This window comes from Raphanus sativus, chromosome 8 (genome assembly GCF_000801105.2).
Source record: "Raphanus sativus cultivar WK10039 chromosome 8, ASM80110v3, whole genome shotgun sequence".
In the NCBI taxonomy this organism is placed as follows: Eukaryota; Viridiplantae; Streptophyta; class Magnoliopsida; order Brassicales; family Brassicaceae; genus Raphanus; species Raphanus sativus.
In genome coordinates, this window is record NC_079518.1 from 16,641,109 (window position 1) to 16,664,909 (window position 23,801).

General features: G+C 36.5%; 1 protein-coding gene, 1 long non-coding RNA gene and 1 pseudogene across 2 annotated transcripts; 1 reads left to right on the forward strand and 2 right to left on the reverse strand.

Annotated features, from left to right (window-relative positions):
- Positions 1–1,868: 1,868 nt before the first annotated feature.
- On the reverse strand, positions 1,869–7,353 carry LOC130499009 (uncharacterized). The gene is made up of 10 exons (XM_056992891.1): positions 7,344–7,353; positions 6,981–7,187; positions 6,714–6,893; positions 6,183–6,630; positions 5,282–6,092; positions 4,897–5,089; positions 4,491–4,800; positions 3,743–4,281; positions 2,544–3,620; positions 1,869–2,455 (listed from the first exon to the last, which is right to left on the reverse strand). The coding sequence occupies exons 1-10, from the start codon at positions 7,351–7,353 to the stop codon at positions 1,869–1,871; spliced, it is 4,362 nt and encodes a 1,453-aa protein (XP_056848871.1).
- A 3,255-nt stretch (positions 7,354–10,608) lies between these two features.
- On the reverse strand, positions 10,609–12,400 carry LOC108836506 (uncharacterized). The gene is made up of 8 exons (XR_008937466.1): positions 12,254–12,400; positions 11,904–12,168; positions 11,729–11,828; positions 11,518–11,642; positions 11,346–11,429; positions 11,145–11,277; positions 10,862–11,055; positions 10,609–10,747 (listed from the first exon to the last, which is right to left on the reverse strand). It is a non-coding gene; the product is annotated as an uncharacterized LOC108836506 (long non-coding RNA).
- Positions 12,401–14,737: 2,337 nt separating this feature from the next.
- LOC108820162 (uncharacterized) lies at positions 14,738–16,141 on the forward strand (annotated as a pseudogene).
- Positions 16,142–23,801: the final 7,660 nt, after the last annotated feature.

Sequence of the window (23,801 nt, forward strand, 5' to 3'; positions counted from 1 at the left end):
TAAAAAGAAGTAAGTAGGACTGATGTTTAATATCTATATTTACTTATTTAGCAAAGTTCTTGAGATTACTCTAAACTGTATTTTTCTAGTGTATTGAGCGATAGAAGTTTTAGTTAATAAATATAGATGTGTGTGCAGAAACGACCAGAAGCTGTTAAGAAAGAACTTTCTTCATATCGGAGACTCTTATGAAGGTGGAGTGTTTCAGCTTGCGTTTGCTGTTCCCGAACCGTATCCTCTGCAGCCGCCTCAAGTTCGGTTCTCGACTAAAATATTCCATCCTAATGTGCATTTGAAGGTAAGGAATTTTTAAAAAATTGAAATCTCAAAAAGAGTTTTTTTTGTTGTTGTAATATCTGTTATTGGGTAGACAGGAGAGATATGTCTTCACATATTGAAGAACGCATAGAGTTCTGCGTGGACTCTACAGTCAGTGTGTAGAGCGATGATATCTTTGATGGTTCATAATGAGGTGGATAGTCCTCTTAACATTAAGTGTTCTTTGTACAGTATGCAAAAGTGCTTTTATAACTTCAAATCTGATTTTGATCTTCTTCATCTTATTCCCAAAGGAAACCTTCTGAGATTTGGAGATGTGAGAAGGTTCAATTCAATGGAACGCAAGTAGAAAACAACTTAGGAGGTATTAAGAGAAAAATGCTAAATCTATATATATATATATATCATTCTTGATGAGTATACTATTGTTACTGATTCTTGTTTTGTGTTTTTGGAATAACAGAGCAGAGAGATGATCTTGAGAACTTTGTTGTCGAAGGAGAAGACAGATGATCTTGATTTTTGTTAGATTTGGCAGATGACAGAAGGATACATTGGAAGTGATCTCAAGGTTTTTGTCATCTATAGAACTTAAAATCTTGTGTCAAAGCATTGTAATGTGGAAATTGACGGTTCTACTCCTTTGTGCAACAGGACTTCTGCATAACGGGTTCTTATAGACATGTTAGAGAGCTAATTCAACAGGAGAGATTGAAAGATAAGTTAAAAGGAGTAGAAGACCCTCTCTTGTTCTCTTTGTTGATCAAACTCTCTACTGATTTTGACATTTGATTTGTGGTTTTAGGAGAGAAAAATAGAGCAAAAGCAGGAAAACGCCCAGAAGAAACTCTAGATGAAGAAGAAGGGCAGAAGAGAGAGAGAAGGGATCGTATCTAAAATTCTTCCAAGAAAGAAGAGATCATGGTCACATCGACAATACTATTTTACAAACGACATAAAGAGGTATTTTCGAATACACTTTATTTTATAACTATAGTAGTGGCTTATAAATTATAGAGTGTTACATGCTAAGTTGTGGTTAGGTAACCATTAGTATCGAATATATGTACATCATATGATAGTTTTAGGTTTAGTTGTTGACATGAAAACTCTTAAAAAGCCAAGTTTAGTGAATTAAAATAGCTGATATAGTAAAGTACTAAAAAGTGCACTGCAGAAAATTAGGGAAAATTCATTAAAAACTCATAAAAAATACCAAAACCAATGTTCCTTAATATTCTCCATCTTGATGTTCTAAACACAAAGCTTCACATAACAGTTTTTTTAAAACAATCTTCACAAAACATAAGGAACTTGATGCTTCAAAAAAACAACCATGCTTCTCTGAACAATGAAAACAACATAAACAATATTAATACAAAAATCAATTTGTGGGTGGCAAAAGTAATACAGTCTCGTTAAGAACAAATAGTTACCTTTAAAATAAGAAATAATTAGAACTTCAACCCCCACGATTCTCGATGCATCATTTGAACCTGCAAGCCTGCAAAAAAGCACCGTGGGTTAATAATAGTTTTTAATATGTTCAACAATAGAAAAAGAAGATATCATAAATCGACAATACCTTATCACTCATCCTCTTGCAGGTTATTAAAAACGTTTTTGAAAACAACATTAGTAGTTGTTTTTTTAGCTTTACCATCTTTGTCGACAATCAGAATTTGCAGTCCTTTCTTTGATGTGACCTTTGAAACAGCCACGCATAGTTGTCCATGTAAAAATACAGGTCTAGGTAGAAATAGACCAACTTGAGATAGTGATTGCCCTTGACTTTTATTAATCGTGATTGCGAAAGCCACAGCCAGAGGCAATTGTCTTCTGCGCATTTTAAAAGGCAATCTGGTGTCTGATGGAGTTATCAACAATCTAGGAATATATACTGTTTTCCCGACCTTCTCTCCAGTAATGATCTTAGCTTTAACCATAAAATCCATAAGTGCAGTGATCTGTAGTCTTGTTCCATTCATCAAGCCAGCTGCATGATTTATGTTTCTTAGAACCATAACAGGACATCCAACCTTCAGCCTAAGACTATGGTTTGGCAAACCAGAAACCTTGATTTTGTTGAGAAAATCAGGACCTAGAGCTTCATCATTCAATGAAATTTTATCAATAGGGTCAATACTATCTGCACTGGTATATATTTTCTCTTCACCTGCAAACTAATTGAACACTTAATTAGTACACCCATAGTAATATAAGTCTGCTACAGATTTAAATCGCTTGCAAAAATGTAAAATTACCATCAAGCTTATCCAACATGAAATCGTTGACCATATTCACATCTTCATTGGTAGGACATATAATAGCTCTTTCCTGGAAGAATTTGGGCTCTTTGTTTTCTTGTAAGGATACATAATCACCATAAACGGCTTTACTGATAGCTTCTATAGGATCTTCAGAGTTGGTAATCAAAAACTCAGAAGGGATTTCAATCTCAGCTTCGCCATCATTAGGCTCTCCGAGTTTGCCTTCCCCCAATTTTAATATCCAATTTGAGAAGTCCTTAAGATCCTTTGCCTCAGTTGTTGTCAAACAACCAGATAACAACCGCATATTCTTTGCGAGTTTAAGAATTTTACAGTGCTCCCATAGATAAGAAGAATTCAATGTTGCCATAACAATGTCTGCCCGACCACCTCCATTTATTACTGGTAGAATCTGCCTAAAATCCCCTCCAAAAACAACAACTTTTCCACCAAAAGGCTTGTTTCTGTGTTTCCCAACAATATCAGTCAGACTTCTATCCAAAGCTTCGAAACAATGCTTGTTCATCATAGGTGCTTCATCCCGTATAATCAGCGATGCTTCTTTTATTAGATTAGCTTGATCTGTTCCATGAGCTATAACACACGTTGAAAACTCATCGGGATTAAGAGGTATCCCAAATCTTGAATGAGCAGTCCTACCACTGGGTAACAACAAAGAAGCGACTCCACTCGATGCAACATTAAGAACAATATCTCCTTTGGATCTAATTGCTGCTGATAGTAAATTCCAAAGGAAAGTTTTACCAGTCCCACCAAATCCATAGACAAAAAACGTTCCTCCTATTCCTTTAGTGACAGCATCAAGAATCTCATCAAATATTCTCCTTTGTTGATCTGTCATCTTTGGGACATCTCTTTCAAGGGTTTCCAACAATGCTTCGCGTGAATAACTACGCTCATCTAGTATAAGAACATTTGAATCGCTAGTACTTGATTGTGGAACCTTTGGCATATTAGTAAATCTCTCAAGTGAATCCCTATTGTGCTTCAAAAGCTTTTCAATCTCTTGTAAAGCATAGTTTTTCTTCTCCTCATCACTCAACACAAGTCCTAGAAAAATAAAAACAGAAACTGATTTTAACAACACAAACAACTCACGATAGAAATATGTCCACATATATATATATATATGAATATAAATTTTTAAATAGTTACTAACAGTAAAGATTTACCTGGTCGATTGAAATATATTCTTCGGTTAAACTCAATATCTTCAGATAGACACTCCCATGTGTGTTCCCAAACATTCTCCGGTGATGATAAACTGTCATTATTAAGCATCATAGCAAAACACTGCCGTAAATCACTTGCAGAGCTATCATAACTTCTCCTCAACAGATCATCAATGTACTCGTGATCATCATCTAATAAGCCACGTGCAGCACATGTTTTTTTGTAACTTTCATAAAGAACATCTTCAAAAGTTTTTATATCCTCATAACATGTAGGACCTCTTACAATGTTCACCAATACCCGGAGATAATATGGATCTTCCTGTTTACGTGGAGCATAGTTAATCCTGCCAAGAGCAAATCCCCTTTTCCTTCTGTGAAATTTCTTCTTACTCTTATCGTAAGTAAAGAAGTTTGGTATCTGGGCATATGTGAGGGTTTTAGCAAGTGAATTGATCTTATTCAACTCAAACCATGCTAAGAACATTGTATTCTCAATGACCTTACGACTAAGCACTGCCTCCATCTTATCTTTACCTCTAAATATAACATGTTGTTTTCCAGGCAGATGAAAACTAAGCTTCTCTACTGCAGTAGATCGATAATGAATTGGAAAACTGAAAGTTCTCCAGCCACCTTCACAGGCAGAAACATATCTAAAACAAACAAAAAATATCTTAAAAACGCCATATATATATTGAATAAGGTTCAACGAAATGAAATGAAACAAAAAACATTTTTTTATTACCTGCAATCAAAGAAATCTTTGAATTCATCCTTTTTTTTCTCCACACTACCGTCCACACTTCCCATCTGGTTCATAACAACATGGTCAGGAGGTTCCACAGCAACCGTAACACGATCTTGACCTTTATTAATATACTTAAATAAGTATTTAATTGAGCCGGCTTGGTTGCACCATTCAACATTAATGTGAGCTCGGTAACGAAGAGAGAGTTCCTTATTGTAAGGAATAACCCATTGATTATCACATTTCATTCCACTCTTCTCGACATAGTTTTCCTCTTGCTCAAGCCTTCTATATACCGGAAACCCATCTCTATTAATGGTAGTCCTTTCAGCATATGGTTTAGGATAACCCTTAGAGCATAATCCATTCTCAATGCATGGAGAATTCATATTCGCAGCTCCACATGGTCCATGCATCATCATATCTTTAACAACATTATAGAGATCAGGCTCTGTTGATTTATTAGGGATTTCCGCAGAGATAATCTTGTCTATATCATCTGTGGTTGGAAGCTTGTAGTTGGGATGCATGAACAGAAGTATGTGTGCATGAGGTAGACCATGTTTCTGAAACTCTATTGTGTACATTGCTGTAAAAAAATTTATTAGTAAATATTAAAAATTAAATAAGTGATATATTAGATATAGGAGTTGAAACTTACATGAGACTGTCTTCCCAAGAATGTGTTTTTTTGTTAAATCATCCATCAACGATTCAAGTTTCATTTTGAATATCCTACAAAGAACTTCGGGTCTGTCTTCTGGCAACAACTTTCTAGACTTAAGGAATCTGGTGAGCTCTGGCCATTTAGGATTGCATGTAAAGGTGATGAAAAGATTAGGAAATCCAAAATGCTTACAAATGGTCATAGCATCCAAATAATTCTTCTTCATGTATCGAGGACCACCAGTGAATGAAGCTGGCAAAACAAATTCGGTCCCTTGTTCATTCATATTAGTCTTACCAGCATTTTCTGACTCTTTAATAGAGTCAAAACTGTCAGATCGCAAAGACTTCTGATTCAACTTAAGATAGCGTAGACGATTTATAGTGGTGTACGCATCTACCAAGAACTGCTGAAATAGACGTCTAGCATGAAGTAGATGTCCCGACTCATTCTTGCGTTTGTGAAGACGGTATGCAAAGAATTGCCTCATACTAATTGTAGCTTTCTTCTGTTTTTTGGTAGCTTCAGTAACACATTTCTTAATCCCAAGCCTGAAACCATCTTCTCCATATGTGAACAATAGAGGATATTGAAGTGCTAGATAGGAAGCATGAATTTCATTAATTCTAAAAAGCTTTCCTGAGTGTCGCTGGAGCACTATATCTCTTTTATCCATATCCATATTAAAATCTCCAGGAATTAGTGCAGCCACTTCAGATGCCGTAGGTGTGTTATAGGTTCTTCCGTCTCTGAGCCTATCACTAATAATCCTCATGTGAAACGCATCATCAGGATTTGTATCAAATCGTTCTCTGGCAGACCTAAACTGCTTAACATAGGGATTCACTTCATTCAACATTTTCATCAAAACCTCGATGATTTCTTCCTTCAAAGTATCACTTTTTTTTACTTGTCCACTCAAGCTACTCTTGCTGTAAAATAAAGAAAGCACAGCAAAATTAGAACACTAAAAAAATTTAAATCGAATATGTAAAAATACGGTTCAAAGCAAATTTGGTTACCTCAAACAGTTGCTTCTGTTTTTCACTTCATTTTCAGTGTCAGCTATGTACATTTGTCTAAATTTAGCATTATTACCATCTTCCGGTCTCAAACTCCCCAGAAGATGGTAATTTTCTCCGTGCAACTGAAACATATCTGGACCAACCCCTTTCTTCACAGATCTTTCAACTTTGCCTCCAAGTGAAGTAAATGAGAAAACCATATTATAAGGTCTCAGATTTTTCTGAAATTTTTTGCTTAGCTTGTCATCACCCATCATCAATTTTTTCAGTGCTTCTGGTGGTTCTTTTAGAAGGGGCAGCACAACCTGACCTTGCCCACAACATAGAGTAAAAGAAGGAGTATGTGTATTTCTGCGCCTATTAATCTGTTCTCCATACCACATAATAGCACCACAATGGGAACATGTACACGATGGATCACCCTCATCTATATAGTCTGTTCCAACTAAAAAAAAAGATAAATGTAGTTTTATCAAGATAACAAATACAAACATAATGAAAAACATAAATTTTGAATATCTCATATACCTCTGGATTTAGACATAAATCCCTTTTTAAGAGGTTTTGTTTTTCTTTTCGTCTCATTCCTACACTGATTTGTTATATTCACGTTGGACACATCTAAGTCGGCATCATCATTTTCAGAGTCTGTACTTTCTATTGAGCTAACATCAAACTCTAGGTCAGCATCAATTTCTTCAATTATTCCTGTACCATTTCAAATAGGTCAGATCAGACATAGAAAATTTAATCTGTAAGAAAAAGAATTATCTCAAATATATATTCACTAATCACCTTCGTAATCAAGATCATAATCATTCATTTCTTCTTCATCACCTTCAATGTCATCATCGTGAAGCTTACCAGATGTTTTTTCAATCTCATTTTCGAGATTAAAATCTATACTGGTAATCACATCTTCAACTGAATTTTTGTTATGTCCTTGCTTTCTCTTGTTTGGATTCAGTCTGGTAGAAGCTTCTGTTGACCTCACATCTTTAGCTACCAAAAAAAAAATCAGAACAAATATAACCAACAACATTTTTTTGTTTGAAAAGCTAAAATAGTAATACATATCTATATTCTTACATGATATAGTAGTAAAACAACTTCTCTGCTCTGTAGTTTTTTTAGGTTGGTTTGACTCAACTGACACACCTGCAACCATCCTGTGTTTTATATTTGTTCATATGTAAAATGCAAGTTTAAATGCCAAAATAGACTTACCAAGAACACATCTACGTTTGTTACTTGGAGTTTTTGGTGTGCTTGTACACAGACCTTCTTGGGTGAAAAGTGTTTGATCTATATTAGTAATGTCACTCAGAGCTGGTCTTTTCTTATTTCTCTGTAGACCGTTATTTGGTTTGCTCATTGGGTGTTTCTCTGCTGAGGTTTTATCTCTCGCTACACAATGAAAAAAACATTAGATATAATAGTACTTTGCGGTTTTATAAGATAAGAATACACCCAATCCTCTTTTTATTTACATATTGTAACTCTAACCTGATAAAGATGTCAAACAGCTTCTTTGCAGAGGAGTATTTTCATCATTGTTTGACAGGAAATTAACCCCTGCAACCAAGATTCAGAAACAAATTTAATACCGAAAATATATAATTTTAAAGATGAAAAACATGTTTTTATCAAAATCTTTACCTTTGACACATCTGCGTTTTCTAATTGGGGGTTCTTGGTGTGTTGGTAGTAAGTGCTTCAATTACATTATCGTACTCAGAAATTGGTTTAGGATCCAGACCATCAAAAATCCTTTTAAAAACAGAAGAGATAGCAATAGATGAGTGGACATTCGTTTGGCTTATGTTCTTCATGCTTGAAATCGATTTTTGTTGCAGCTTTGTTTTATCTTTCGACACCTCTCTTTTTCTCTTCATAATTTGCAGCTTGGGGAAAACAAAACCCTTACTATGTTTTGATTGTTCTTTGAAATGAGGATTTCTAATATATTTTCAAGATCTTCAATATTCCTTTTTAGCACAAAGATAGTTGTTAGTTAATTCTTTATAGTTTAACTTATGGTAACAGAATATATTTGCTGAGAATCTTAATAAATAAATCGATTTAACATAATATTTTTACAGTTTTTAAATATTAGATATGTTCCAAAAAGACTTATGATCGATTCTTATATAATTTGTTTATAGAATCATTTGGAATGGAAGTTCGAAGAGAGAGCCAAATGGATGTTGGTGACACGCGAGAATATTGTTTTGATGAAGGCACAAACAGGTATTCTGCCAATGAAACCTTTGATTTTATAACGATTTTTGAGTTTGGGTTAATTATAGAGTGTCATAAGCTAAGTTGCTGGTTAGATAGAAGTTAGTTTCGAGTTTTCAATAATTCAATCTAGAGACCAATCACGATAGCTGATAAAAGAAAAGTACTTGTTGACACGTTTGGTGGTAAAACCCAAGTTTACTGAATCAAAATCCCCTAGTCTATATTTGAGAAGTGATTTGCCACATGTCTTCTCTACAATCGTTTTCACAAAAAAAATTGTGACGTGGCTATTAAGATTGATGACATGTCATATGGTTAAATATGACATGGACAATTAAATTTAATGCTAATATATATTTTTGGAAATCTTTTTAGAATATAGCAATAACTCATATATTACATTTAATATTCATTTATATTTTTGGTAAACTTTGTAAAATATGGTAATAACTCATAAATCATCACTAAAATAAATATATTCAAATATGATATTTTGAATTTCGAAATATTATATAATTTTACTTTTATAATAATAAAATTTTTATTATCTAAAATTTTCTAAATTTTCTGAATTAAAAAAAAAATAAATCGTAATATCATTAGTTTCTTTTAGATATCTACAAATTATATAAATATTATTTAGTTTTAATTTTAATAACTATACCATTTATATGATTTTTAGTAATTTTTTACAAGTTGATTTAATAATTTAACCAAATGAAATAAATAATTTTTTTATCTAAGATTTTAACTTTATATATATACATATATATTCTTAAATATAATTTAAAGTAAAAAAAAAAATATTTTCTCTTAATTTTATGCTTCATTAATGATATTTATATTAATTATTAGTCAAAATAATAAAATATATAATATTAATAATACATTTTAAAATATAAAATTTAACTTTTAAAAAATCCATCACTACACATGGTGCATGAAAACACCTAGATTAATAATTGTGACATAGCTACTAAAATTAATGACATGTCTTATAGATTAATATGACATGGACAATTATATTTAATGTTAATTTATATTTTTGATAAAAATTTAAAATATGGTAATAACTCATATATTATATTTATTATCGATTTATATTTTTGGACTTTTTAAAAATATGGCAATAACGCATAAATCATCATTAAAAAAATATATTCAATTATGGCATTTCAAAATTTGAAATATCATTTAAATTAAAAATATTTCAAAAATATATACATATTTTTAGAAAATTATAAAATTAAATCATAAAATCAAATTAAATCGTAAAATCATTAGTTTCTTATATATATTTACAGATTTTATAAATATTGTTTAATTTTAATTTTTGACAATTCTGAAATTTTACATATTTATTTAATATATTTAATTAAAATAAATAGATAGAAAAATGTACCTAAGATTATAATTTTAAATATATACATGCACATTCTTAAATATAATTCAAAATAAACAAAATTGGTTTTATCTTAATTTTAATGTTCAGTTAAATCAAATTTATATTAAAATATTGATAAGAAAAAGAAAATTTATAATATTAATAAAATATAAATATAATTAATATTTATCTTTTAAAAATATATTAAAATTCTTTTACTGCACATGGTGCAGGAAAACACCTAGTAACTGTAATAAGAAAAGTACTAAAAATAGCAATGCATAAATCACACAAATAATCCAAAAAACATAAAAAAAAACCAAAAGAAACAAATCGCCAAAGTATTCCTCACAAAACTAATCTTCCTTTTACTTCTCCATCTTCATTTTCTTAACACAAAGCTTCTTAGGTGTCGAATTCTTGTCATTAAGCTCAACATCTCCATCCTTACGCTTAGAGAAAGGTGTTGAAACATCTGATGAACTCTCTTTGTTATGATCAATCAAACAAACCTAATTAAAAACTAATCAGAATCGGAATATACATATACATATTAATGAGGTTATAATATAACATTCTCCAAACCTCTCCAGTTGAAAGATTATCTGAAATGGTCTCCAATCAGAGACACTGGTTCTGAGAGTGATTCTATCCTTTGAATGTGATCTCCAGACCAGACCTCAGAGACCTTAAAGGTATCTGATCCACTGGTTACATTATCACTTTTGATGGAAATACCAAAGCAAAACGATTTTCCAACCAAATTTTGGATTTGAACAGGAATAATATGTGGGTCTTCAATCTGCAAATAAAAACATAGTGTCATCTTTATCACCAATAATAGTTCTAGCCAATAATAGTTCTAGCCACACTGTCCAGTAACATTAAACGGCATGACCCAGTGTCATCTTTCACTAAGACATGAAGCTTATACCTGCAAAGAGTAAAAATAATAAAATAAGTATCAAGAAAACGTAATTATACAATAAGTAAAAATAATAATATGTCTAATATTAATATAGTAGACAAAGCAAAGGTCTTTTATTACTTAGGTGCGATATTAGTGATGTTTGCTCGACACACATCACAATAGAACTGTGGCTTATCAGTTTCAAGCAACTTTTGATGGCCATTCCTACCAACCCTAGTGGTACGTCGGTTATGCCTCACACATCCAAAATAGAACCAACCCCAATCTGTGTCTATGGCTTCAATTGTACACACGATTTTGCAGGGCTCAGCCTTAATGGTTAAACAAAAAAGTTTCTCTAAACATATAATAATAGGACTTTCATAATCTAAATAAAAATATTTTCTTTTTGTTAAGTTACCTCAACAGCAAGACATATCTCAAAAATTGATTTAATGTCAACCTCATTCCAATCATCAACAACTGGTGCCATTATCTTATTTTCATCACTTTTAGCCAAAAGAGCTAAGGGTAGAGCATCACTTTCGGTCATCCTGGTGAACATAGTTACTGTTAGCTTCTAATATTTAAAAAACGACAACTATATACTTAAAAAACTCACTTCTGTCTGAACTCAATAGCTTCCTCAATGGTTGGATTAAGCATCAAAAGTGATGTATCAAAAGCATTGGTGATTGCACTTCACCTATAATTCAAAAGGTATGAAAGGATTAGTAAAAATCTAGAGACAGTGATAAGTTTAAGGTCAAAAATCGAAATAACAATGTGTCTACCTCTGAAGTTATTGATTTTGGCAAAGCGTATCAAGCAGATTACAGTTCCATCTGTTGATTCCTCCATATGCGATTCTATTTGATCAGCGTAGGATCCCCATAAGCAACATGGAAGTTCATTCCCACTATATATGCATATAGAAACAGTCAAGTATTATAGGACACATCAGAAACATGTCAAAACAATGCAAAAGGAAAAAAAAGTATATACCTTGTATCACGCAAACGAAACTGCACTCTCTTTCTGTTTTCCCCGGTTGTTAATTGACACATTCTCACTTCTCCAAGATCGACCATTTGACCCATAACATCTAAGTCAGAGAATAAAACTAAGTAAGTATAAAGTGTTACCAAATAGCAATAGGAGAATCGTTTTGTGTACATACCAATTAGAAAAAAAGCTTCGCACTTTCCGTTTCCAATATCCTCGTAACTTGACAGAGATAGGAAGTTATTCTCATTACGGTAATCAGTACGTCTGATCACGGTATCTCTGATGATGGTGATTTTGTATTGAAATTTGGATGGTCTATATTAAACTCCTTCAGCAGATATCTTAAATTTCTCGACCTCTTTCCATTCTCCTAGCTGTAAATCGCGTTGAACACGATACATCAGATTTCGTTTACATGATGCATGCATTTTTTGACCCTGCAAAAACGTAGTATTAGATTGATTTAACCATTGTAATTTGACCTCAAACTAATAATAGTTTATAGAAACTATTTTCATTTACCGTTTCATCTGCGAATATTAACTCAAGAGATTCTCCTCCATAGGTAGTCTTTGTTTTCCACGAATGAAGAAGCTTCAGACGAACTCGCCATTCTTCTTTGTAAGGCTTGAGATCATTGATAAAAACTATTTTTCTATTCGCAGACATTTTTTTTTGAGTTCTCTGTCGATGTTAGGAACGTATTAGATTCTGTATATATAGATGACTGAATAATTAGGTTAATAGGAGTTATGGCGTGGTGAGATCATTTGCGAATATTCTCTGCGTTAGATATTTTAACTAATTGATATCTTTTGTAATTAATATTGGAGTAGTTTCTAAATTTTGTTATATATTGACGCAGATTATGGTAACAAATTAAGTTGGGATCCGACGGAAATTATGAAGGAAGATAACAGGGAAAAAAATTAATATCTTGGTTACCAAGTTGCGTGGAAAGAAAGGCACTCTGAGTGAATTAGTTAAGATTTTCCTTCTATATTTTGTGCTTTTAATGATTTCTTTTTATTCATAAGCTTTGTTATATGTTCACACAGATTATGGTAACTAATTAGGTTTGGATCCGACAGCAATGATGAGGCAAGATAATAGAGTAAAAAGATATTGAACTTGGAGAAAAAGAAACGTGGAAAGAAAGGTTAGCACTAAATAATTAGATAAGAATATTAATTATCAAATCTTTTCAAAAAATATAGGAATGATATTTTACTTATTTGCTTATAACTGTCCACGCAAACTATGGTAACCATAAGATATTATGAGAATCCCATCTTAATATTTTCCACGATGAAGATATCTATAAATTAAGGTATATTCGGTTGTTTAAATATTTGAACTTAGTTTATCTATTTTAAAAATATTATGAAACCGAGGTTTATAAATATTGATATTTAGGTTGTTGAAGATTATAGTAACTAAATAAGAAGGGATGTAATTTTAAATTTGAGTCAAGATAATATAACAATGTCGATACATCAGTAATATTATTAAATCAATACTATTGTAAATATATAGGAATCGTTATAAATATATTTTATTGATTAAAAACCTCATTAAAAGAAAAGTACCGAAGAACAATGCAAAATTAAAAAAAAAAACTGGAACCAACATGAAAAAACCAAAACAAAAACAAACTCAGCATAACATCACATAACTAATAGTCCTCTGTTTTCTCAATTTTGATGTTCTTAGCACATAACTTCTTGGATGTGTGATTCATGTCATTAAGATCAGTATATCCTTCCTTACGTTTACAGAAACGTGTTGAAACAGCTTCAGATGAACTCTCATCTTTTTGATCAATCAAACCAACCTATTAAAGGAAAAAAACTTTAATGTATAAACAAATCTCATTCTTCTATTATTGAAGTTATTAAATAACACAATTGATACCTCGCAGGTAGTAAAAGAAGAATTGGTAACAATGGAATAGTCTGTGATGCATATCTTGAATTTATGGCTGGTTGGTCTGTATATCCCGACGGCTTGGTAAACCAAGAAATTCTGGAGGATCCTCCATTGACCAATCTGCATTTTTTTTTACACGAGCAAGGAAGACTTTCTTACAGGTACAATGGATCTGAACTCCCTACAATAAGAAATATTGGTTTAGTCTTAGGCAAAAAAAATTATAGAAAATGAATAGGTTAAAATGAAAACATACCATCTTATCTTCAAGTATAAACACGAAAGTGTCTTCTCCAAAACCGTTTGGGGGGGGGGGGGGTGTTGTGTCCAGGAATGAAGAACTTTCACTTCAACCTTCCAAGAATTTTTATATGGTTTGATATTGTTCAAAAAAGTGATTGCGCTAGATGAGGGCACCATAGCCATAGTAGTGTTTTGTTTAATATGAGGTGTAGACGAAAGGGAGGTTATATAGGAAGGTGATAATGTAGGTTTAAGAAGTAATTGAGTATAAAGGAATGTGTGTAGGAGGAAATGAAGGTGACTTTATAACGGTTTTGGAGAAGACACTTTCGAGTTTATACTTGAAGATAAGATGGTATGTTTTCATTTTAACCTATTCATTTTCTATAATTTTTTTTGCCTAAGACTAAACCAATATTTCTTATTGTAGGGAGTTCAGATCCATCGTACCTGTAAGAAAGTCTTCCTTGCTCGTTTATAACCCAAATATCTTACATGAAAAAGACCCGAGAATTCTCTCCAGCTTCCCTCTTGTGGGCTTTAGTCTCTCTCTTCCATAAGGTCTACTTTGCCCTTTAGGATAAGAGCTTTGTGTGGTCAGAAAGCAGTGTAACAAGTACTATTGGCATTAAGTGAGCACTTTATACATCGAAGAAAGGGTTTTAAAAAGGTGTTCTTCAGTGATTTCAAGGGTTTCAAAATCTTTTTCTAGATCTAAAGGATAGGCTGCTGGGAAAGGCAAAGTGAACGAGTAAGAGGTTCTCTAAAGCTTCAGAAGATCACAAGGAGTCACTAAAAGACTTCTGGTAGGAGTTACGTTCTGTCAACAACATCATGTCCGCGGCTATATACAAAGCGCTTATGGCGATGTCGCTTGAGGAAGAGGATGAGCCGTTCGATCTTCCAGACTTACCAAACCACTGCTCAAATGACATCAACGAGCTGAGCTTGATTGATTGGTCGCATCCTCAACCCTATGTATCAGAAAATGCATAGTCTCATTCTAGATATGCCACGCAAATGGAAAAAACTGGGAAAATTCAGAGGAGTGGCTCTGTCGAAGGAGAGGTTTCAGTTCATCTTTGACCATGAACAAGATCTGCTTGATGTTCTGGAAAAGGGGGTTCATTCCTATAAAGAATGGACCATAGTGGTAGAAAGATGGACAGAGTTTCCGGGGCCAGATTTCTTGTAGTATATACCTATTTGGGTTCAGGTCAGCAACATTCCTACTAACCACTACACTAAGAAAGCCATCTGGGCGCTGGGAGATTTGGCGGCTCCGGTAACTGAAGTTGCTTTTGATCCTTTGAAGTCTCAAAACAGGGAGTTTGTAAGGGTTAAGGTTAGGTTTGATGTCTCAAAACCACTAAAGAAAGAGAAGGTAATCAATTTACCAAAGGGAGGTTCGACAAAGATCTTCTTTCATTATGAGCGGATTCAGAAGCGCTGCTATACCTGCCAAAGATTGTCTCATGATCACGATCATTGCCCCATTGAAGTTCTGAAGAGACAAGCCTTAAGTGATGCTAGGAGAGCAGGAAGTACAATCCCTAAACCGAAACCTGCACAGCTAATCAAAGACCTAAGATTGCGGCAGAGGTGTTAGAAGGAATGAGGCAGTATCTCCTGGTTGCGGATGAGGAAGAGCGAAGTGTCAGGGAAGAAAGAGTTAGGAGATCGGTGAAGGAAGCGGAAAAAGATCTCTTCACTCAGAAGATTGCATTGAGCTTGGAGCCAATACCTACTATCACTAAAGATCTTGACAAAGGGAAAGGCCCAGTATTTGGTTACGATAATACATCATCGGCGATACAGTTGGTTGAGAAGAGTTCCCAAGGACCTAAACTCATGGCTTCAGCTATCGCTGCTGGTGCCATTGTGGTCAGACCAGAGAAACCGGTTTGGGATAGATTGGGTACGAGACCAAGTGAGGCTACGTTGTCGTATGCTTCATCTAAGGAGGATTCTACGGGATTCTCTCAAGGCTTCTATGAGGCTGGGAGTTCCGGGATCAATCCAAAGAAGAAGTATACAAGGAGAAGGCCAGGGAGGAGTAAGCGTAAACCCAAGAAAGATGGGAACTCAGGAAACAATGATCCGGTGATCTTGAAGGAAGGTCTTGAGGTTGGGATCTTAGAGAAGAGGAAGAAGCCTGAAGAGATGGAGGAAACATCCGAAGCCACGAGGCAAAGAGTTTCAGTGATGGTCCCAAATGAGGGACCGTCCAACGCTTAAATGAGCATTGTGTCTTGGAATTGTCAAGGACTGGGACGGTCTCAAGATTTGACAATTCCGCGCCTCATGGAAATACGTAAAAAATATTTTCCTGAGGTTCTATTCCTGATGGAAACAATGCACAGTAGGAATGTTCTAGTAGATATCCAAATATGGCTCGGATACGAGCGTGTATATACAGTAGAACCGGTGGGGAAGTGCGGAGGACTAGCAGTATTTTGGAAGAGTACAGTGGCTGTGGAGGTACTCAGTGCTAATAAAAATATTATCGATCTCGAGATGCAAGTGGGTGATAAGAAGTTTTTTGCTACCTGTGTCTACGGTGATCCGATGGAAAGCAAACGACGTAAGGTGTTGGAAAGAATGCAGAGGCTAAATGTAAATAGAAGACAGCCTTGGTGTATTTTTGGGGACTTCAATGCGATTCGAAGTAACGAAGAAAAGATAGGTGGGACGCTGAGGGGTAAAGCTGCTTTTGTGGACTTCAATAACATGCTCAATGGATGCAAAATGGAGGAATTAAAAAGCAGGGGAGACTCCTTCACATGGGGAGGAACTAGAGGGAAATATTCGGTGCAGAGCAAACTTGACAGATGGTTTGCCAATGAGCGATGGCTGAGAACGTTCCCAGTTGCGAACCAAGTATGTTTGGACAAGAGAGGCTCTGATCATAGGCATGTTATGATCAATCTTGTTACCTCTTCTGGAAAAATGAAAGGAAATTTCAGATTTGATAAATCTTTGCTGAACTTACCTAATGTCCAAGCTACTGTGATAAAAGCATGGAAAGGAAAAGGAAGAGGAGTGGCGTGTAGAGTCTCGGAGAGAATCAGGAGATGCAGATCTGCTCTAAGCCGTTGGAAGAAAGACTTTCAGCTGAATGCTCGGGATAAAATTGCCAAGCTACAAGAGGCATTGGAGGAAGAACAGTCACTTAGAATGCCAAGGAGATACAAAATCCTCTGCTTGAAACAAAAACTTATGAAGGCTTATAGAGAATAGGAATCTTTTTGGAGCCAGAGGAGTAAAGAGAGGTGGCTGAAACTGGGAGATAGAAACTCGAAATTCTTCCATGCGGCAGTGAAGTATACAAGGAGAAAGAATGGAATCGAGATGCTGCGGGATGATTTCGGCTGTGAACACAGAGCTGAAGAGGCAAAGGGCAACGTCGCTTCTTCTTACTTCAAGAAGCTGTTTACAAGTTCTCAACCGACTGACTTTGACGAGATATTCGAGGACTTCCCCACCAAAGTATCAGAAGAGATGAATGATGAGCTAATTAGAGAGGTCTCAGATGATGAGATTAGAGAAGCAGTCTTCTCAATCAAGCCATCCAGTGCACCGGGACCTGACGGTATGACTGGACTCTTCTTTCAAAGATTCTGGAAGGACATTGGGCCTCATGTGTCTGCGGAAATCAAGGACTTCTTTGCTACTGGTTCATTCCCATCAGAGTGGAACCATACGCACCTATGTCTGATTCCGAAAATCACCAAACCGTCAAGAATGGTGGATTTACGACCCATCAGCCTCTGCTCAGTCTTTTATAAGATCATATCGAAGATTATGGTGAAGAGACTTCAACCGATCTTACCACTGATTGTCTCCCCATGTCAGTCAGCGTTTGTACCTGAGAAACAGATCTCAGATAATGTCTTAATTGCACATGAGATTGTCCATAGTCTAAAAACGCTGAAGCCGATCTCAGAAGAATTTATGGCGGTAAAATCAGACATGTCGAAGGCCTACGACAGAGTAGAGTTGAAGTATGTTAGATGCTTACTACGGGCTTTAGGTTTCCACACCAAATGGGTGGAGTGGATCATGTTCTGTATCTCTTCGGTTACCTTCTCGGTGCTTCTGAACGATCAAGCACATGGTTTCGTGACACTTCAGAGGGGACTTCGTCAAGGTGACCCTTTGTCGCCATCTCTATTTGTGCTTTGCACGGAAGGACTCTCTCATCTACTAGCTAAGGCGGAAGCACAAGGAATGATAACAGGAATCAGCTTCTCGGTCAATGGACCAACTGTTAGCCATTTGCTGTTTGCAGATGACTCGCTCTTCATGTGCAAGGCCTCGGTGGAGCAAGCTGAAGCTTTAAAACATGTTTTAAATATTTATGGGGAAGCAACAGGCCAAGTGATTAATCTAGACAAATCGGCAATCACGTTTGGAAAAGGCATTGAAGAGAGAAACAGAGAAGCCATTCAGCAGTGTTTGAGAATTTTTGGACTAGGTGGAATGGGGAAATACTTGGGACTCCCTGAGTGTTTTACTGGATCGAAGGTGGAAATCCTGAAATACCTACACAAAAATCTCAAAGCTAAGTTGTCTGGCTTCTTCTCAAGGTGTCTCTCGCAGGGAGGTAAAGAAATTATGCTCAAAGCGGTTGCGTTAGCGTTGCCTGTCTATGCCATGGGGTGTTTTAAACTGCCAAAGACGATCATCCAAAACCTCACAGCAGCGCTGGCGGATTTTTTGGTGGAGCTCTGAGGAGCATAAAAGGAAGATACACTGGATGAGCTGGGACAAAATGTGTATTCCGCAAAAGCTAGGAGGTATGGGCTTTAAGGACATTGAGAGCTCTAATCAAGCTTTACTGGCGAAACATGCTTGGAAGATGATTCAAGAACCAGAGTGTCTTCTTGCCAGAGTGCTGAAAAGTAGGTACTTCGAAAATGGCTCCATTGTCGAAGCTACCTTGGGCTCCAAACCTTCCTATGGATGGAGGAGCGTTCTTCATGGGAGAGACTTGTTGGTGAAAGGTCTGCGCAAAGAAGTTGGTAATGGCAGGTCATTGAGGGTTTGGACTGACCCTTGGTGTGACTTTGGAGGTAGAGCTAACCCTTGGATGAAAATCACCATCATTGACCTCGAACTCAAGGTCAGTGACCTCCTAGATCTCGAGTCTGGCTCTTGGAATGAAGAAGTGCTAGCACATAATTTCTTTGAGAATGATGTCAAGAGGATAAAGAAAATCAGGCCGTTGATAGATCAAGACGACTACTGGTGCTGGAAGCATGAAAAGTCGGGTGCATATACGGTAAAGTCTGGTTACTGGTTGGCTTCGAAAACTAATCTCCAAGAAATCCTCCAAGCAGCACATGCCCAACCCTCTCTCAATGGATTAAAAGAGTAGGCGTGGCTCACTCAAACTGAGCCAAAGATCAGGCACTTCCTATGGCGCATCTTGAGTGGTGCGACCCCTGTTATGGAGGCTCTAACGAGAAGAGGAATGAAAGTTGACGAGAGATGTTAATTTTGCGGGTTTGAGCCAGAAACCATAAATCATGTGCTCTTTACATGCCATGTAGCTAGACAAATTTGGGCAAGGTCTCGGTTCCCACTCCCAGAAAATGGATTTGATGAAGAATCAGTGTTCACTAACCTCCATTATCTGTTCCAAATGAGCAAGAATATCAAAATCCCTCTTGATATTAGAAGGCTCTTCTCTTGGGTGTTGTGGTGTCTTTGGAAAAACAGGAATAAATTTTTCTTTGAAGGAAGAGAATTTGATGGAGAAGGCTTGATTGTGAAAATTCAACAGGAAGCGGAGATATGGTTCTTGGCCCAAACTCTTGACCAAAATGAAGACAGACAGAAGGAGGTGGAGGTGGAGGTGGAGGAGGGCAGAATTGGTCAGAAATGGAGAAAGCCTCCTGATGGATGGCTAAAATGCAATGTAGGATGGTTTTTAGTAAAGAAAACCCGCTTCCTTGGGTGCGCTTGGGTGGTTCGAGACTCAAATGGGGTGGCGATCTGGCACAGTAGAAGATCTTTTGTGGAGATACAAAATCTCAATGAAGCAAAAATGCAGACGCTATCGTGGGCGTTGGAGAGCATGGTGGCTCATAGAGTGGAGAAGCTGATTATGGGTATTGAAGACCCGATGCTTTGTGGTAGTTTGGAAAGACCAAATGCTTGGCCATCCTTTAAGGTGGAGAGCTCTATTCTTTTGAACATTTTGACTAAAATCCCTAACTGGAAGTGTTGTTTAGAAGTCAAAGATACTAACAAAGGAGCTTTTCTCATTGCCAAGAGTGCTACTACCCTGCCCTTCGTTCAGTCGTATGAAGCGGCAGGTCGTCCGGGTTGGTTGGCGACTCTCTTTGATAGTGAGAGAGTGAGATCCTTTGTATAGTGTGCCTATGCTGGAGATGATGTAATTTTTTGTTATCTCTCCTTTTGTTTAGGGTTGTGATGTGTATCTAACGCCCTTGCTCGTTTCGCTTGTTTAGCGTTGTAACAAGTTGTGGACTCTTGATCGTAATATAAGTAATCTTTGAGGAAAAAAAAACTGATGGTTTATAAGTTAAATGGGCCAGGCAATTTTTAAAAAAAAATAAGTTTAAACTAAACCTGTTTCCAAACAAGTATCCCTTCTAATACTATTTCAGTATCCAAACATTACAATTGTGTACTACAGTTTTAATAATATAGATAATACAGTAACAAAATAGTAAATAGAACAAGAGATTTATTATTTACATTCTTTTTGTTTGCTTTACTGATGCCTAAAACGACGTCACTACTCTGACCCGATACATCAGCGTCCCATACCTATACTGATAACTCACGTCTGTCGTTGTCAACAAATGCCATCATGATACCTTTTTGCATACCCTTTTAAAAAAAACAAATTTTATTTACAAAATCAGTTTGAATACACGTTTTAGGTTTGTTGTTTTTTTTTTTTTTTTTTTTTTTTTTTTTTTTTTTTTTTTATTAACCAGGTGGTTGACCCCTTCGGGACCCACCCACCTAGGCCCGGCGCCAGCCTGTGTCTGTACCGTTTAAGGCCCTGGACACGCCTCCCCTCCCCGCGAGTCGAACTCGGGTTGCCTCTCAGTGACCGAAGTCTGGGGTGTACCACTGGACTACGAGGTCCGGGTGTTTTAGGTTTGTTGTTGACAAAAAATGTATATGATGATACTATGTACGTGATAAGAAATAGAGGTATTGCCTGGAATTTATGGTTTTGATTAGGGGCCGGACATGTCAAATCCGTTCTGCTTCACCTGCATGCTGCGGACTAATTTTCCATTGCGGAATTATGGATTATTGATTATGCTTCTTTTTTTTTTTTTTTTTGGCTTCTGAATTATGGATTATGCTCCTTTTCTACATTGCGGAATTAGTTCATCCCACCGTTCATCAGATTGTTTTAGTTTTTTTTTGGTAGACTTTTCTGTGAAATAAAAATAGTCAATATCAAGACTTTTCAAGATTTTCTTAGTTTATTGGTTTCCTTGGGTTTTCTTTCTAAAGAAAGTAATCTATCTCTTCATTTTCCTTTTTTAAATGAAAGTTTTCTGAGTGATTAGAAAAAAAAGTTAAAATCTAATTGGGGTTTATTTGATGCTAAGATAAGTAGATCTGGAGTTTTTACCGAAGTGAGACAAAAATTATCTTGACACTGATCTGTTCGAGAACTTTCTAAGCTTATCAACAGATAAAGAAGAAAAAGTATTAGAGGATATATACGAATATGTTAATATATATTCGGATATATTCAAATATGTTAATATACTTGTAATCTAGATATGCATATATTCGAGTATTAGGAAACATTGTATGTATATATACTTAGGTCTTTTGACCTTGATCAACACAAGAAATCCTTTATACGATACTAGGTTTCTTGACATGGTATCAGAGCCAGGTTTCGATCCTGGGACCTGTGGGTTATGGGCCCACCACGCTTCCGTTTCCACCACCTGTGGGTTTCGATCCTGGGACCTAGGTTTCTTGACATGGTATCAGAGCTCTAAAAGCACACAATTTTTTTTAGCTCTTTATCTTTTTCGATCTCTTTCGGATTCTTTGACATTCATCTATCTCTTTTTATCTTGAGCTATGGGAAGTAACGATGGCACAGACGATTTTCAGGGTTCTTCCGGGAAGACTACGGCGTCGCAGTCACATGTGGAGACTAAGAGGCGTACGATCTCACCGTACGACCTCTCCTCCAGTGACAATCCCGGCTCTGTCATCTCTCAGCCTCTGCTTAAAGGACCTAACTACACCGAGTGGTCCACTAACATACGCATGGCTCTTAAGGCAAGGAAAAAGTTTGGTTTTGTTGATGGTTCAATCCCTCAACCAGGTTCCGACTCCCCCGACTTGGATGACTGGTGGACCAACAACGCTTTGGTTTTGTCTTGGATTAAGCTTACTATAGCAGAATCTGTTCGCTCCAACCTCTCTCATCTTGAAATTGCTAGCGACTACTGGGAGCACATCCGAAAGAGGTACTCGGTTAACAACGGACAGAGGGTTCAGCGGATCAAAGCAGAACTCGCTACTTGCAGACAGCATGGGCTGTCTATTGAAGCTTATTACGGAAAGCTGATGCAACTCTGGACTTCATTATCTGAGCATCGCGTTACCAAAACTTGTGGCTGCTCTGTTGGCCAAGATCTTGAGAAAGAACGAGAGGAGGATCGACTTCATGAGTTTCTCAAAGGTCTCGATGAGTCTCTCTACGGTGCGGTCAAGTCGACTCTTCTCTCACGAGATCCCTTACCTTCCCTCGACGAGGCGTATAGCGTTCTTCTTCAAGATGAAGATTCGAAACACACAACTCGTGTACTAGACGAACGAGTTGAGACAATGGCGCACTCTGTTCGCACATCATCTGGTGTGAACTCTGCATCTTCACGTGGTCCGTATGTCTCTCGTGAAGAACGAATGAAATTGGTATGTTCTAGCTGTGCTCGCAAAGGTCATCTGGCTGAGAATTGTTTTCGCAGCCTAGGCTATCCAGATTGGTGGGGAGATAGACCTCGTGGTCGTTTACAGACGAGTAATGGACAAGGCACCTCGTCGTCTTCTTCTCGACAGTCCTCTGCTGCACCTGCTCGCGCTCATGCGTTAACCACTTCGTCACACCAACAATCTGCCAACACACTTACTGCTTCTGATCGTGTTGGACTTACCGGACTCAGTGACGAGCAGTGGAAGACTTTGGTGACACTTTTAAACGACCATAAACCAGCATTGAACACCTTGAGCGGTATGTCTTCTATCTCTTCTTGGATTGTGGATTCTGGAGCTACGAATCACATGACAGGAACACTTGGTTTTCTTACTGATATACAAGATACTGCTCCTTTACCTGTGAAATTGCCTGATGGAAGGCTTACACTTGCGACACAACGAGGAACTGTTGTTTTAAGTTCTCGTCTTACCATTCATGACGTTTTATATGTTGATGGTCTCCAATGCCATTTGATATCAGTTTCTCAGTTAGCTCGACAGAAAACTTGTATCTTTCAGATTTCTGATAAACTTGGATTGATTCAGGACCGCATTACCAGGACGCTGATTGGAGTGGCTGAGCAGATAAATGGACTCTACTTTATGCGAGGGATGGAGTTTGCTGGGGCGATTCATCAGGAGAAACCAGTTACTTCGGATTTATGGCATCATCGCTTAGGACATCCCTCCACTGGTGTTTTAGATTTACTACCTATTTCTATTTCTAATGATAGTGGTTTTAAGAATAAGGTCTGCGACACTTGTATTCGCGCCAAGCAAACTCGATGTTCTTTTCCAAACAGTTCTAACATAACAAAGTCTTTATTTGATTTGGTGCACTTTGACTTATGGGGACCTTATCGTACTCCATCCCGCTGTGGCTCTCGCTATTTTTTGA